This window comes from Rhyacophila brunnea, unplaced genomic scaffold (assembly GCF_057557595.1).
Source record: "Rhyacophila brunnea isolate RB1 unplaced genomic scaffold, BYU_Rbru_1.0 scaffold_2, whole genome shotgun sequence".
Taxonomy (NCBI): Eukaryota; Metazoa; Arthropoda; class Insecta; order Trichoptera; family Rhyacophilidae; genus Rhyacophila; species Rhyacophila brunnea.
In genome coordinates, this window is record NW_028232859.1 from 55,606,924 (window position 1) to 55,622,050 (window position 15,127).

The 15,127-nt window shown below is 34.5% G+C and overlaps 1 protein-coding gene across 1 annotated transcript; it reads left to right on the plus strand.

The window, feature by feature from the left end:
• The first annotated feature begins 65 nt into the window (after nucleotides 1-65).
• Nucleotides 66-14,655, plus strand: alien (COP9 signalosome complex subunit 2 alien). The gene is made up of 8 exons (XM_085946952.1): nucleotides 66-214; nucleotides 1,648-1,842; nucleotides 3,544-3,669; nucleotides 9,719-9,886; nucleotides 10,738-10,912; nucleotides 10,990-11,128; nucleotides 13,628-13,960; nucleotides 14,361-14,655. Exons 1-8 carry the CDS (start codon nucleotides 161-163, stop codon nucleotides 14,503-14,505), a joined length of 1,335 nt encoding a protein of 444 aa, XP_085803078.1. The 5' UTR covers nucleotides 66-160; the 3' UTR covers nucleotides 14,506-14,655.
• Nucleotides 14,656-15,127: the final 472 nt, after the last annotated feature.

Below are 15,127 nucleotides of genomic sequence, written 5' to 3' on the forward strand. Positions count from 1 at the left end.
GTTGAGGAATAATGTTTTTTAGTTCAATGATGAATGATCACCATTTTTCATTGTCACTTGTCTTTGGTAACAAAGTGGCCGGCCCGACCAAGTCTATGGGCCCGACTGTCAGCGGTGGTTAAAATAACTTCCAGATAAATTTGATAATACATTTATCAATATGTCTGATGGCGATGATGATTTTATGTGCGAAGAAGAGGAGGACTATGGATTGGTATGTATATAACACTCATTTTTATCCTTATTGATATTCTCATATATTTTTTACATACCTACTTAGCATTTATTTGGCGCAAAGGACATGCTATTAATATTGTTGTTTGTCAAAAACTGTAGGTACTAAAAGAATTGCGCACATGTATATTATATTAAATATAGAACTGTTGATTTCAACACCACCCCGGATAGCTGTAACTATATCACTAAAACAGATAATTTATCCAATTTCGTTATGATAGCTCACTTGTGAGTGCAGAATATAGTGTATAATATTTACCAATTAATTTAAAGGAGGAAAATAATAGTCATAACATTATGAAGTTAAATAATAATGTTAAATGTTTACCTAATGTCTATATTTAAAACAACATCGTCTACAAATGGAGTGTGCTTGTTAAGGACTGCTATAATTTTTCGATGTTAAGTTGCTTTAAGATACGTTAAGTACCTAAAAACAAGACACAATATCGTCATCAAATTAGAGCATACTCTTTAGGCGCCTACTTACTAGGGTTTCACCGAGCTAGTTTCTTAATCTTTTCTATGCCTCATGATATTACTATGGCAGTATCTGACGGGCCACAAATTTTTAACGACACAACATGTTGAATGTAGATCGAAGCTCTTACTAAAATCGCTGTAATATCGATAATTTGTGGCTTAGTATTGTCAATGTGTGTTTAATTTTTATGATTATACAAATCAATCGTTAGTGGCTGGTAACTTGAGTTTAAAGTTGGATGAGATAACTCGCGAAATTTGTATGTGCGGCCTGTCGATCATGGTCTCATAGAGCGAGAAAACTCGCTGAAGGCATATAACTGGTTAATCTTATAATACATTTGGTAGTTAACACTTAACCAACAGCTCCGCCACTGTAGCGTCCTGTTGCAACCAAACATAAAAGAGACGGAGACGCTAGTGTGCCGTCTTTAGACAAGTTAATTTTTGTCATACAACATTAATTCATGCGATTTGTGCTTTAAAAAATTATCAACAGATGTTAACTAATGTTATGTATAATTTCGCATTTTTTACTGACATAAATTTAATTCACCCATACATATTTTTATCTGTCAAATCTCGCATGCTCATGGAGAGTATCATTGGGCGATTTGTTTATAATGTTTATATGTATGCCAAATTTAATAATTCTTTAGTACAGTCGTAAATGATATTCCAAAGTCACAGCAAGTGAAATGAGTCTTAAATCGTAACTAAAACTGGCATTTGTTTCGTGAATAGGCTTTTGAATAAAAACAGTATTTAGTAGATAAATATATCGGATGGATCAAAAGGTATAAGATTTTAAATTTTGGGATCGATATTTGGTGGTTTTTATCAAACTTTTTCAGTATTTGGTGTACTGACTTTCCGTAATTTTCGCGATAGGTAAAGTGTCAATGTTTTGGATTAATTCATTTTCAGGAATATTCTGAAGACAGCAATTCCGAACCCGATGTTGATTTGGAAAACCAATATTACAATAGCAAAGCATTGAAAGAAGATGAGCCACGAAATGCTCTTGCAAGTTTTCAAAAGGTCCTCGATCTGGAAGGCGGAGATAAGGGAGAATGGGGATTCAAAGCCTTGAAACAGATGATCAAAATTAATTTCAAATTGGTAATTTCAAAACTATGTAATGTCCTCTTTTACGTCATGCCTCGCTTTGTACTAGGTCGGATATTATGTTTGATGACTTGATTATATCAAAAGCCGCCAAAAAGTGATCTTGAAAGACAATTGCATAACTCCCAAGTATTCCCCGACAATGAAATATCGCCAGCTGAACTCCTGAGTCGTTTTATATTGGGCAAAAATGAGTTTCAAATGCCACATACATAAAATTCTCCATTTAGCTAACTCAGTACACGGGTACAGAGGACAATTCATGTCATTAAAGATAAATAACGGCAGAGCAAGTCCTTTTATTTTCTTCTATCTTAACTCTTTCTTTAGTACTAATGTGCATGGTTGCTACATCAGTCCCGTGTAGCTTTGTTTCAGGACAAGGAAGTGTGGCACTGAAATATTTTCATTCTGACACGTTTATAGCGTCATGGAAGGTGGCCGTGCACAAATCTTGGCTGCATATACATGACAGGTGGAGATGGTAACTCAAATCAACCCTACTGTCAGAATATAAAAAAGTGAATGGATTTGTTGATATTTGCAATTCTTATTTGCTCCATTGAAATATAGTTTCGATTTCATACTGTTCCATCGCACACCCTTCTCATGTCTGACCAATGCTATCATCAAACGTTCTGACCTACATGGCTGATATGACTTAGCTTGTTGGCGCATATACCCGGACAATGTCTTGGCTTTATATGTTTCGCCTACAGTAAATATACAACTAACGAAGATTAGAGTTTCTTACTGTATATTTATATACTTAGATAATTAAATCTTGTTTATGTTGTTAACTGTCAATTCTATGTGGAGTTACATTGTATTAATAAAATAAAACACAATATGTAGTACTAGAGTCCGTATTCTTTATGCTGGCGTTCATGTCACGTCGCTTGCGGACGGAAAGCATTGTGTCATCACGTTTGACTGTTGCAAGTTTTCAATGGGAGGGAACGAGAGGGAATGCAGTGTTAAGATGCTGAAGCGGGGGGGGGGGTGGGAAACCACATGCCAGCATAAAGAATACGGACTATTAGTTCCACTTATTTTAATATTAGTCAGAACCAGTTTTGTTTGTTTTATTTTATTAATACAAAGCCAACATTAAAAGGTCATTGCAAGGTCTCATGTGTTGCCAGTTTTTTTAACCTTATGTAACCATTATTAGGTCCCAGTGGATCTATTCTATACTTATCGACCGCTAAAGTGATGAAGTTATAAATATTATCAAACTTAGGGTATTTTCGTATCCAAGTATAAGCACTTATTGTGACAATTACAATAAAATGTTTGTAATTGTTGCAATAAGTGCTAATACTTTGATACAAACCTACCCTAAGTTTGATAATATTTATCGCTTTATCACTTTAGCGGTCGATTCGTATAGAATAGACCTACAGTTGTATATTAAAAATAGAACCTTTAGATACCAAAAGGCGAAATCTAGATCACTAACAGTGATGCATCGGTAACAAGTTACATTCAAATTCCATCAAGTACCATCGGCGGATACTATTAATTTTTTTATAAAATGAACTCCAGTTTTTTTCTTTCCCTCTAATTACCTGCATGGTTTCATTCTCACATCTCTTCGTGTGACACAATATTTGTGTAATAAATCTAATCTTGTACGTTATAATATTGGTGCTTTTCTAATAATTAAGCAATGTGATATAATATGTCTTTCAGACCAACTACCGCCAAATGATGCACCGCTACAAACAATTACTCACATATATTAAGAGCGCCGTTACCAGAAATCATTCGGAAAAGTCTATCAATTCTATATTGGATTACATCTCAACATCACGGAATGTAAGTCTTTGATATTTTCATGTTTTTTTTTTTATAGTGAGGTTACTGCCAAAAGTTTGTAAGTCTCGAAATCATGTTATGGAGTAATTGCAATTTGAAGTTTGACATGCCCTCTAAAATCAGGCGTAATGCTAATTTATTTCTTTGCGCTTTATGTGCGTGTTCTATATCGGATGACCTTTCATTTTTTTCCTAGCATACATATTTATAATATATAGACACATAATCCGCTATTAACTCTAAATATCTAAATTATCGACTTACCAACTTTTCGCAGCAACCCACGATATATTCTTTTTAACACTATAACAGGCCTAGAGGCCCAAAGATAGTAGTGTAGTTTAACAGTCGTGTATTTAGTATTAGAAGTGAAACAATCATAAACACCCAGACTTTGAGAAAATCATATAAATATATCGTGTCCTCACCGGGATCGAACCCGGAGGTCCCGGAGGAAAAGCCAGTGCCTTATGCACTGCACCACGAGAGCCGCCACCTCTGTATACATTGAGGTACCGATAAAATACACATGAACGAGTACGCAGTGAAGCCAAGAGTTCACTTTTATTTAATAGGTATGCCTTACGCATTTAGTGCTTTTCGATGATCATCAAAAATGAAATATTTACCAAACACAGGGTAAGAGTATACGTTTTATGCAAGTAGGAGAAATCAGTCGACAAAATTTTTACTAATTTCAATTTCTTCTTCTTCCACCCTGTCACGTCCCAACATTGGGGCATCGGGCAAGCACAAGTTGGCGCCACTTCCCTCGGTCTATCGCCAACTCATGCGCCTCCCGCCATGTCAGACCTGCAGCACGTAGGTCGCTCTTGTAGCACCGCTGCTGGGTGAGTGAGGGCCGGCCACGGCGACGGAACCCTTGAGGTTGTGCCACAAGGGTACGAAGTGTCGCACTCTTTGGAGGCATCCGGAATACGTGTCCCAGCCACGTAAAGGGTCTCTTCGTGATAACTTCAATCACCGAAGGCTGTTGTGTCTGCTCATGAACTCTGTGTTTGTAACGCGGTCGTACCAATGTATCCCTAAGATTCGGCGGAGACATCGATTCTCAAAGCTCAAAAGCCGAGACTTGAAGCTTAGTAAGATGCCATGTCTCACAGCCATACAGGAGCACAGGTAACACGCACGCGTTAAACAAACGACATTTGGTCCTCACAGAATACAGCCTTGACCTCCATGCGACGTCAAGTTGGTTGAATCACATTTCAATTTACTAGGGGACAAAATGTTCCTCAACATAACGCTGCAACATAGTGCGGCATTTCTACGACATCTGGCATTCCTTTATTCTACTTCTAAATTTTCATAATATCTAGTGGTTGTCGTGTGCGCGCCGAAGTGAAAAAGCACTATTTTTTTCCATAATCACTTCGGAATTGGACTGATTAATTTTTTCTCTCACATCACATATTGTCCGGCAACTTCATCTTGGCTACGTGGCAAAACTGTGAACTACAATCAGCTAATCGAACTTCCGGTTTCAAAAAAGGAACACCCCCAAATTATTCATTACATTTTTGACAGTCGTATTGGACGCATCTATCAATTTACGTAATTTGAAGCTTTTTATATTCAAAAGATGTCTAAAACAATACGAAGTCATGTTCGAATTATTATTAGTAAACTTTTGATTTATTGTGAAGAAGAAAAAGAGTCGCATTTAAAAGGCGAGCCTATACAATACTATATCACAGGTTGCTGTCATTGTCAGGTATGTCAAAATTCAGTGTTGTAATACTAGAAATATTTCCCCAAAAACTGGGAATTATGTTTGTATATTATATAGTTGTGTATTGTAATCTATTTTATTAATATTTTTGACGTATAATAATTAAGTATAAATGATCATTTAAGTACACTGGCATTGTAATAATAAATTGGCAAGAAGAATATTTTCAGGAATAAACATTATTGGCATTAAATCAATTATTACGGAGATGTAAAATTTACAAAAATGCTTAAAATTATCTAGATACTTATACGTAGTGTATCATTAATTTACAAGAATATACCAAGGACAGTTTCTAGAATCATGAAAGAAATGACTACAGCGAGTGCGTCCTCTTCAAAAATCGTAACGTCTGGAAAAAATAAGATTGCATTGGACAGTATGGACTTATGTACCATACGTCAAAAAGTGCAGGAGTTTTATACTGTCCACAAACAAGTTCCGACGCTGCAAAACTTACTGGTTTCCTTAGGAGAGTGCATGGATTTTCAAGGAAGCAAAGAATTTTTACGGCGACGGTTACATTAATTAATTTAGTATTAATGTATTTAGACAGTTAATTAATTGTCCTTGTATTTTTAAACCGAGAAGTAGGTACATATTGTTTTAAAATTTATAATGTTAGGTGGATATAACTTAATTTATAGAAAATTATTTTCACAGTAGGTATGTGTTTCGACAACAATTTTACTAAAAATACGATATAAAAGACATCATTTGTAAATTATAAAAAAATGTGATTGGGTCATCAAAGTCATATTGAATATGTTATATCTTTCACTTCTACTTATTTAGTCATAATTTGTGTTCTCCTAATTATTTAATTAATAAATACCTGCAGCAATATTATCAGTTAATGTGGGTTCAATGATATATTTCCTTCCAAATTCAATAATTATGCTGTATTAACCTCTTGAGACCCGAGGAAGAACCAGCCATCAGAAAATTTTTTTTAATGATTTTATGTGAAAGGAACATCATCAAAACAACAAAAAAAATTTTTTTAGATTTTTTTATTTTATACTAAGTAAAATATACTACGTGCACATATGTGCAACCCAGGTCACTATACAGATAAAGCTTAGATATACTACATACATGAAAATAATACAGAAAAGTAAAACATTGATAAGAATTAAGACATTTTTATTAGAAAATAGTACAATTAAAATGAAAAAAACAATACAATACAATAAAAATAGCCTAATTAAATTTATTTACACTTAAATTAATTACAAATAAACAAGACATAATAGAAAACTGCTTTGAGCTGTACCTTACACAGTGTGGTACAACTCAAAGCAGAATTTAGGACACAAGTACATACTGCATTTAATGCATATGTACCTGGTCCGTGACTTGCATCCAGGATATCGGCACTTTGATGCCGATTTAGCATCCTGGAAGCGAGGAAGGTGCCCGACGGTGTCCAAGCGGACTTCAGGGATCGGTGCCGGGATAACCTTCCTTTGTTTGCGAGGTGGTCCTTGAGGATCATCCAGCGATGACGAAGCTGGCTGGTTTGGCACATTTCTTGGCCGACCACGTGTTGGCGGTGTTAAAATGCTGGCTACGTGACCTTCATACCGAATCATAGCTTTCGCTAACCGAATTCGGTATGATAACAGGCCCATAGTGTCCCTTCGGGGGACATTATCCTGTCGACAATTTCGCATATACATGAGCCAGCAATTTACCACCGCCAAGTCCACGAAGTGGTTAAAAACCCTTACCGGCCACTTGCAGGTTCGCATTGACGTTCGATAATATGCGATCATCCGATCGCAAAGATCAATGCCACCCATTGACTTATTGTAATGGTTTACAATAGCCGGCTGAGTGACATTGATCCTCCTTTTGGCCTCTTTCGACCACCTCGTGCAGGTGCCAACAGGGCTACTGCCGACCGCAGTGGAAAGCAATAAGACTGACTTATTGTCTTTCCACTTGACAACACAGACTTTGTCGTCCTGTCGAACCTTCTCATCCCAATCTCCTCTGCGCATATCTTTATCTATTTTTAACTTTTTTATGACATCGCCGATTCTGTTACTTCGGACGGTTCCAGTAAGGAATATCCCGTCCTGAAGTAACGAATCGGCTAGCTTCAAACTCGTAAAAAATCGATCCGTGTAAATGATGCGGGAGGAGTCATTGGGGAGAGTCCGACAGAGCAACTTTACCACACTAGCACCCAGACCGAACTGCTTCATATCTCCATCTGATACCGTTCCTTTCCCAACATAAATGTGGAAGTCTAAAACTAATCCATCTCTGGCCGCTAGAACAAAATTTTTAAGCCCAACCGGGTTGGGCTTATTTGGAACAAATTGTCTATGTTCACAGCGGCCAGTGAACGGTATCATTTGTTCATCGATGGAGTTATGAGCAGGTCTGGGCAATGTGTGGCATTGTTTCAGGACCTCGTTTAAAAACGGGCTTACCTTCCACAATTTGTCTGTGGAGCCTGAACGGTCAGCAGTATTGTCGGCAAAATGCAGATGGTTCCGCAGTTCGAAGAACCGGTCTCTAGGCATCGCCTGATTTATGATCGGAAGGCTCATATCATACGACCAGTACATTCGAGTCTGCGGATACTTCAGCGTGCCCATCATTATTTGGATGCCGGTGAATACTATCAACTCTTTTGTGCTAGTATTCACCGACCGTAAATCCCTTTTCTGGGCAGAATAAAGATTTGTTTCTTCTGCTATCGCAGAAAAGAGACTAACGCTGAAGTAGTCGAAAAAGGTCTCCAGCACATTATCGACGCCATGCCCCACAGTGGCCAGGTCTTCGTCCAGCTGTGGTCCAACACTCGGCATACTGAAACAATAGAAAAATTTAATTATGAAACAATGTAGGTATTCAGTTTAATTTTCCATTCGTCAAATCTTCAGACCACAAGCAAAACTATGTTTTTGCAAGTAATTAATTCATGTATTGATTCTTTTGAAAAAGCATGTAATGAAAGAGAAACTATTACATAACTTGTCACTAGATGATAGATGAAACAAATTTATATATTATGAACATTGTAAACTTACGATTTTGTGAGCCAGGGAAGAACCCTGGACTGCGATGTCGAAGGTTGAGAATAGATGTCGGGCTCGGATGCGACTTCTTGCTCTGGTTCCAATTCTTGGTCTGGTTCCAGTACGTGGTCTGCCTCCACGTGCAAGATGTAGAAGTCGTTCCCATCGTCCGAATCGTATCCATCCTCAACTTCAAAATCGCTGTCTTCCAAAACCTCATCAATTAGGGCAGCATTCAGGAATTCGTCTAAATGTAAACAAAAAACATAACCTAATTACAATTGGATACTCGTGTGAAACGTATTAACTCAGACCTGACTGACGCGTGTGTGTACCGAATTTTCAATTCACAATTACGCGTTACTAAAAACACATACACATAATTAAAGCATATGGAAAATAGCTATGATTCATTGTGAACCTCAAAAAAAATATAATTTATTTAATAAATAAGTATTAATATTTAATAATGAACACTTACATGTGCGAGGTGTGCGTTCGGCGGCCATTTTCACGAAGTGTCGATTTGCGTATGTTTGAAGTCAAATTGAATCCTTATTTTAAAATGTCATGGGCTAGTGTCTTGCTCTAGTGGCAGAAAAATGTATTAACAAGACCACTAAAGTCAAATGTGGTCCAAGTATCACTTCAAATCAGTAGTAAAAAATATTTAAATAACGTCCTCACACGACGACCTCAGGACGCAAGAGGTTAATTATCCTAATATAATAGTAATAATTAAGAGGTGAAATTATTTTAAATAATTTTTCTATTGATACTTATCGAACAATAATTGGACTCCTAAATTAATTACTTACTGAGAACTTACTGATTGATATAAATTAAAAACCTAATTTCGCTGGATTTGTTTTCTCAAAAAATGACAACACTGAGAAATATTCTATGCGCGACAAGGGCGACTTCCTGTTGTCGCCTAAATAATGTTGTCGTACAGTAGTTTCACCCAGTTTACTGTTTATGAATATACGTATAGGGTCGTAATTGAAAATTAAAAATATCAATCATATTATTTTCTGTATTCACATGATTTAAAATTATTATACATAACATAATATTGGTGAGTACTGTACATTACATATAAAGAAGTGTTGGAAAGAAGTCCCGGGTTTCCAGTTCCATTACATTACTGCTGCTAGTGTGTTAATCTAATTCGGTTCTTTCATTATATTACAACAATTATTAATAGTTCCACAAATAAAGAGAAGCTGCTTATTATTCCATATTATTTTTCTATTTCCAGATGGAATTGCTTCAAGATTTTTATGAAACAACACTAGAAGCCCTCAAGGATGCTAAAAATGATCGACTTTGGTTCAAAACAAACACAAAGCTTGGAAAACTGTATTATGATCGTAATGATTTCACAAAGCTGGCGAAAATTTTAAAACAGCTCCACCAAAGTTGCCAGGTAATTTAATGCACTTTTCAATTTAAAGGTCTTATGTAGATCAATAATCAATAATTCATAGATTTTTTTTGACTATTATCAGTCCAAAAATTCAATTATGATATCATTATTGAAATTGTAAGTAAATTATCATATTGTTTGGTCTTAAGCAGAGTATTTGGACACATATAGAGTGTAAGCTATATTTATACAGACTCTGCTCTACCAGGAATGCTTATAAGTCATTCCTCAACCTGTTGGGTTCTTATTCTGGGTCAACCACTAATTTTAAAAAAAAAGCAGGTGCTCCACCAACTAAGCCTCTGCGGGACCAGTTATGGGTAATGAAACGGAATCTTCAGATCTATTCTAAAACCAACATGTCATAGCTGCGATTTCATAATGCATCATTGTATATTTATTATTATGTATAATTATATTATATAATATATATATATTAAAGAAGAGGTGGTTTGTATTTCCGCTGATAACCGTTAACACATCCTTAACCATGATATAATGGTACTGCTATATCAACAATATAATTCGGGCAAGGGAACAATCACATAAGTCAATATTGCATGTTTTTCAAGATGCAGTCGGTGAAATTTTTCAAAGAAATCTTTCATTTATTAGGAAATTGTTAATTTGTTTTAGAAAAATATAAAATAATACAATAATAAATACAATTTAAAAAAATCTTAAAATTCGACTTATGCGATTGTTCCCCCCCGGCCATCGATACATCGTTTGATGCCATGTATTCCACTGCTGCCTTTTATTAGTTGTCAACATAAACTCGATGGAAAAGTAATATATATAAATTAATTGGATTTGAAATAGATACAAGTTTGTTAATTTTTCTTTTCTAGACTGACGATGGGGAGGATGATTTGAAAAAAGGAACTCAACTTCTCGAAATATACGCACTAGAAATCCAAATGTACACAGCCCAGAAAAATAATAAAAAACTGAAAACCCTCTACGAACAGTCCCTTCATATAAAATCTGCAATCCCTCATCCGTTGATAATGGGGGTTATAAGAGGTAATTGATTACTCCATTTTTAATTTTATACTTTATTCCAAATCGTTTGTGTACTGATATGATTATTCTTTTGGCAGAGTGCGGAGGAAAAATGCATCTCCGTGAAGGCGAATTTGAAAAGGCGCACACAGATTTCTTCGAAGCCTTTAAAAATTATGATGAATCAGGAAGCCCACGTCGAACAACCTGCTTAAAATACTTGGTTCTCGCCAATATGTGAGTTTCTATTTACTACAAAAAATTAACACTTGACTGATACCTTCAACTTATACTTAGATTCGTAGACTACTTACCATATTTCAGAAATTTTTGAATAATATACAATAGTTTTCCTATTTAACATTCATTATTTTCAAACTGAGTCAATAATGCTCATAATATTATGTTTGGCCCTTGTAGTATTTTATTAAATCTCGGGGACCCCCTCCCCTACCTATCTCTAATATATCCAAGGTCCATACGGGTAAATTTCAAATGACCCGTGTAAAGCAGTGACACGTATTTTTTGCTTCAAAATTTATGTAAATTGATTACCTACTACATTTTATTAGTTCTGCGTAGCTGTCTTAAATGGATATTTTCAATGAAAATCTTTAAAATTGTAATATACATGCCCAAAAAAATTGATAGCCTGTTGACACCTTTGTTTGAGAACTTGTCATCACGGAATCCAGTTTCTAAAGTTGTATTACAGTAAAATCTCGTTAATACGAATTCCACGGGACCGTAAATCGAAAAAAAATGATGTATAAAAATAATTACGAATTATGAAATGTATGGGGGAAAATATTAAAATTAAAAAATATATATTTTTTTTGATTTTCATCAATATCGTTTACGATCATAGATGTGCTTACCAAGTTTCCGGTTCCGTGTGTGTTAATGGGTCATAAAATGTCAGGATTATTTTTATTACCTTCATAAAATATAATTTATGATGTTTTAAGAAAAGTCTGTCACAATTTTCAATGACTGGCTCATGAAATAGTGTACATTATTACGATTTATTGAATATTTTTATATGCCAGGACTCTGAAATAATTTCTTTCTTTAAACTCTGAAATTCGAATTAAAGGTGTGGTTTTATATGAAAATAATGTTCAAGGGACTTTTTTTTCACGAAAACTTCGAATTACGGCGAATTTCGAATTGTCCGTGTTCTTATTAACGAGGTTCTACTGTATATAAATATCTTACTTAATTTGGTGTTAATAGATAGACCAATAATATAGGCACACTTATCATTACGACAACATTAATTCAATACTGTGCTGAAGTATACTGCCCCCATAAGCAAAAAGGCAGCTATTTGCTAAAGTCACATTTTGAGATAATGAGATACATGTGTATTAACGTTTTTTTAATATGTTTTTAAAAAATGTGGATGAATCATTTGATGTATGGTATAAGCAAAAACCAGTATATTTTCAATCGATGCTGTGTTTTTGCTTATGAAACTCGTTATAATGTCTTTTTGTTTAGAATAACTACCGTTTTTGTGAAAAAAAACGAAAAACAATATGTCGATTATTATACTGAAATAAATTTTATACTGCTTTTGACTTTATGTCAAATGGTTCAGAATTTCACGTAGAGCATTATCTGTACACTAACTCAATTTATGATTTTTGCCGAAAAGCTGCCTTTTTCCTTATGAGGGCAGTATAACGTTGGTGTGTAAATTTTAAGCATTTTGACGGTAACAAATGTTACAGTGCAGCGAGACTATTCTAACATATCACTTAACATCCAAAAATATGCTACATTTATCCGTATTCAGGCAGTTAATTATTACAATAAGTTAACCGTCTTAACTGTCAAAAAGTGCTATCTTTTAATAGCCCTTCTCTTGGCTATGTTAACTTTCAGAGCGGGATAGAGTATGTCAATTTTACATATTGAAAATTGAGGTGCAAGATTCGACTGTTTATAAAAATAATTACGTCACGGCCGCCGCACGCCTTCATATAGTTCCCCGCGAGCAGTCAAATATCAAGTGGCTAGTAGCAGTTAGTAGTAATATATTTGTTTTACTACATGCTGCAATGACATGACTAATAAAATTGTAGATTATGTTAATATGTTTGACGTTTCATTACAAAAAAAAAATGGTTTGGGCGTATCCACCAGCACAAACATACATTTGACCGACATGTCCACCAACATAAATTTTCATCGTATTACAAATTTACCAATTATTGTAGATAACCGCAGATAGCCATCGATAACCGACTTACGTATAGAATGCGTTCTGTCTCAATTTGGACCAATGAAAGTAACGGAAACGTGCTTAAGTGATAGCTGTTAAGAATAGCTGCGATGGAGTTCCTCAATTTTTATTTCTTCATTATTTGTTACTACAAAAATTCCCCTACCTAGTTAAACGCTTGCTAAGTACTTCAATAATAACATTCAAAATGCTTAATTATTAAAAAATAAAGCACAATCTTGTTTCTACTATACATATTATCAAAAAGGTTTCAAGTTGTACTTTTTTCCGCAAGCTGTTCCAATTCTCGTAGAACCCTTGACACATATCTTAGAACCCGGTTTGGAATCACTACTGAGTAAACAGATGTCTATTCAACTATGCATAATGTTAAACCATTGTTATAATGTAATATTATATATTTTGTCATTTGTTATTATTCATGGTGTACCTGCAATATTGATTTTTAAATAATTATATGAGAATGGCATAAATCTGTTTTATAGGTTGATGAAATCTGGAATCAATCCGTTTGATTCCCAAGAAGCCAAACCGTACAAAAACGATCCAGAAATATTGGCCATGACGAAATTGGTTGTCTCCTATCAAAATAATGACATCAATGACTTTGAGGCTATACTCAAGCACAATAGAAACAACATCATGGATGATCCGTTCATTCGAGAGCATATTGAAGATCTGCTACGAAATATCAGAACCCAAGTTCTGATCAAGCTTATTAAACCTTACACACGGATACATATTCCGTTCATTTCAAAGGAGCTTAACATCGATGCGTCTGAAGTTGAAAATCTTCTAGTGTCATGCATACTGGATAGGTGAGCTCATTTCATAATTGTATATAAATTTCTTGTGTAATATAAGATTTGAGAATGTAACATTTTATATTGAATAAGCATAATTTTAAAACACCTCAAATATTTTATTGTTGAATAAAAGAAATGGTCAAGTACGTTACAACGAAAAATTTGGAGTGATCCGAGTTTCGATTGGCAATTAATTTATAAATGCAAAAACTGATGGACAACATTAATGCAATTTGATAAGAACATTGGCGTGAATCTTGTGGCTACACAGGTTCAAGTCTCGTCCGACTTCGTAATTTAACAAAAAAGATTTTTTTTAGAATGTATATATTATCTGAGGTGTTTTCAAATTATGTATATTCTCAGTGTGTTAAAACATTTTAGAAATAACTTTAATTACTTACTTTTTCAGTACTATTCGAGGACGTATAGATCAAGTAAACCAGGTGCTAGAATTGGATCAGGAGTCAAGACACGTCGCACGCTATAACGCACTGGATAAGTGGACGAACCAGTTGGCCTCTTTGCACCTGGCTGTCACAAACAAAATGGCTTGATTCGCATTTATGTGTTTGGCTGCTGTTCTCTTTTTCACTTTTTATATATATTTCATCTATTGATTTGTGAATTAAATTTACCGTAAAAGTTTTGATGTGTTATTGAACATTATGAATATTACAATGCAATAAAGCCACGCCCGTATAATATTCTATTTTTTTTTTGTCCTTATTTTTTTAAATGAAGTAAGTAGTTTTGTTTGGTTTCAACTTCATATTTTTTATGATTTACTCTGATACAGTTATATGGCTATATGCATCATATTCCATATATCGATACCCTATTTCAATACAGAAACAACTCAAAAAACATTATTTTAAAATTATGACATTTGAAATTGTTGTATCATTTTATCATATATATATACATACATATATAAAATATTTAAATTTAAATACCTTGAGTGATTTATTTTGATTTAGCCCTATAGAGTTTAACAATGCTCATGAAACTTTACAATTCAATAATGTATATAATTAATTTAATGATAACCAGTATAGGTTATTAGAATTATAAAAAAAACAATCTTTCTATATAAAATGCCAACAGTAAAGTTAGGCCCTTTAGAATGAGAGAAATCTATCAATTTTTTAACAATTTTGAGTTGCGTATGGTTCTGAC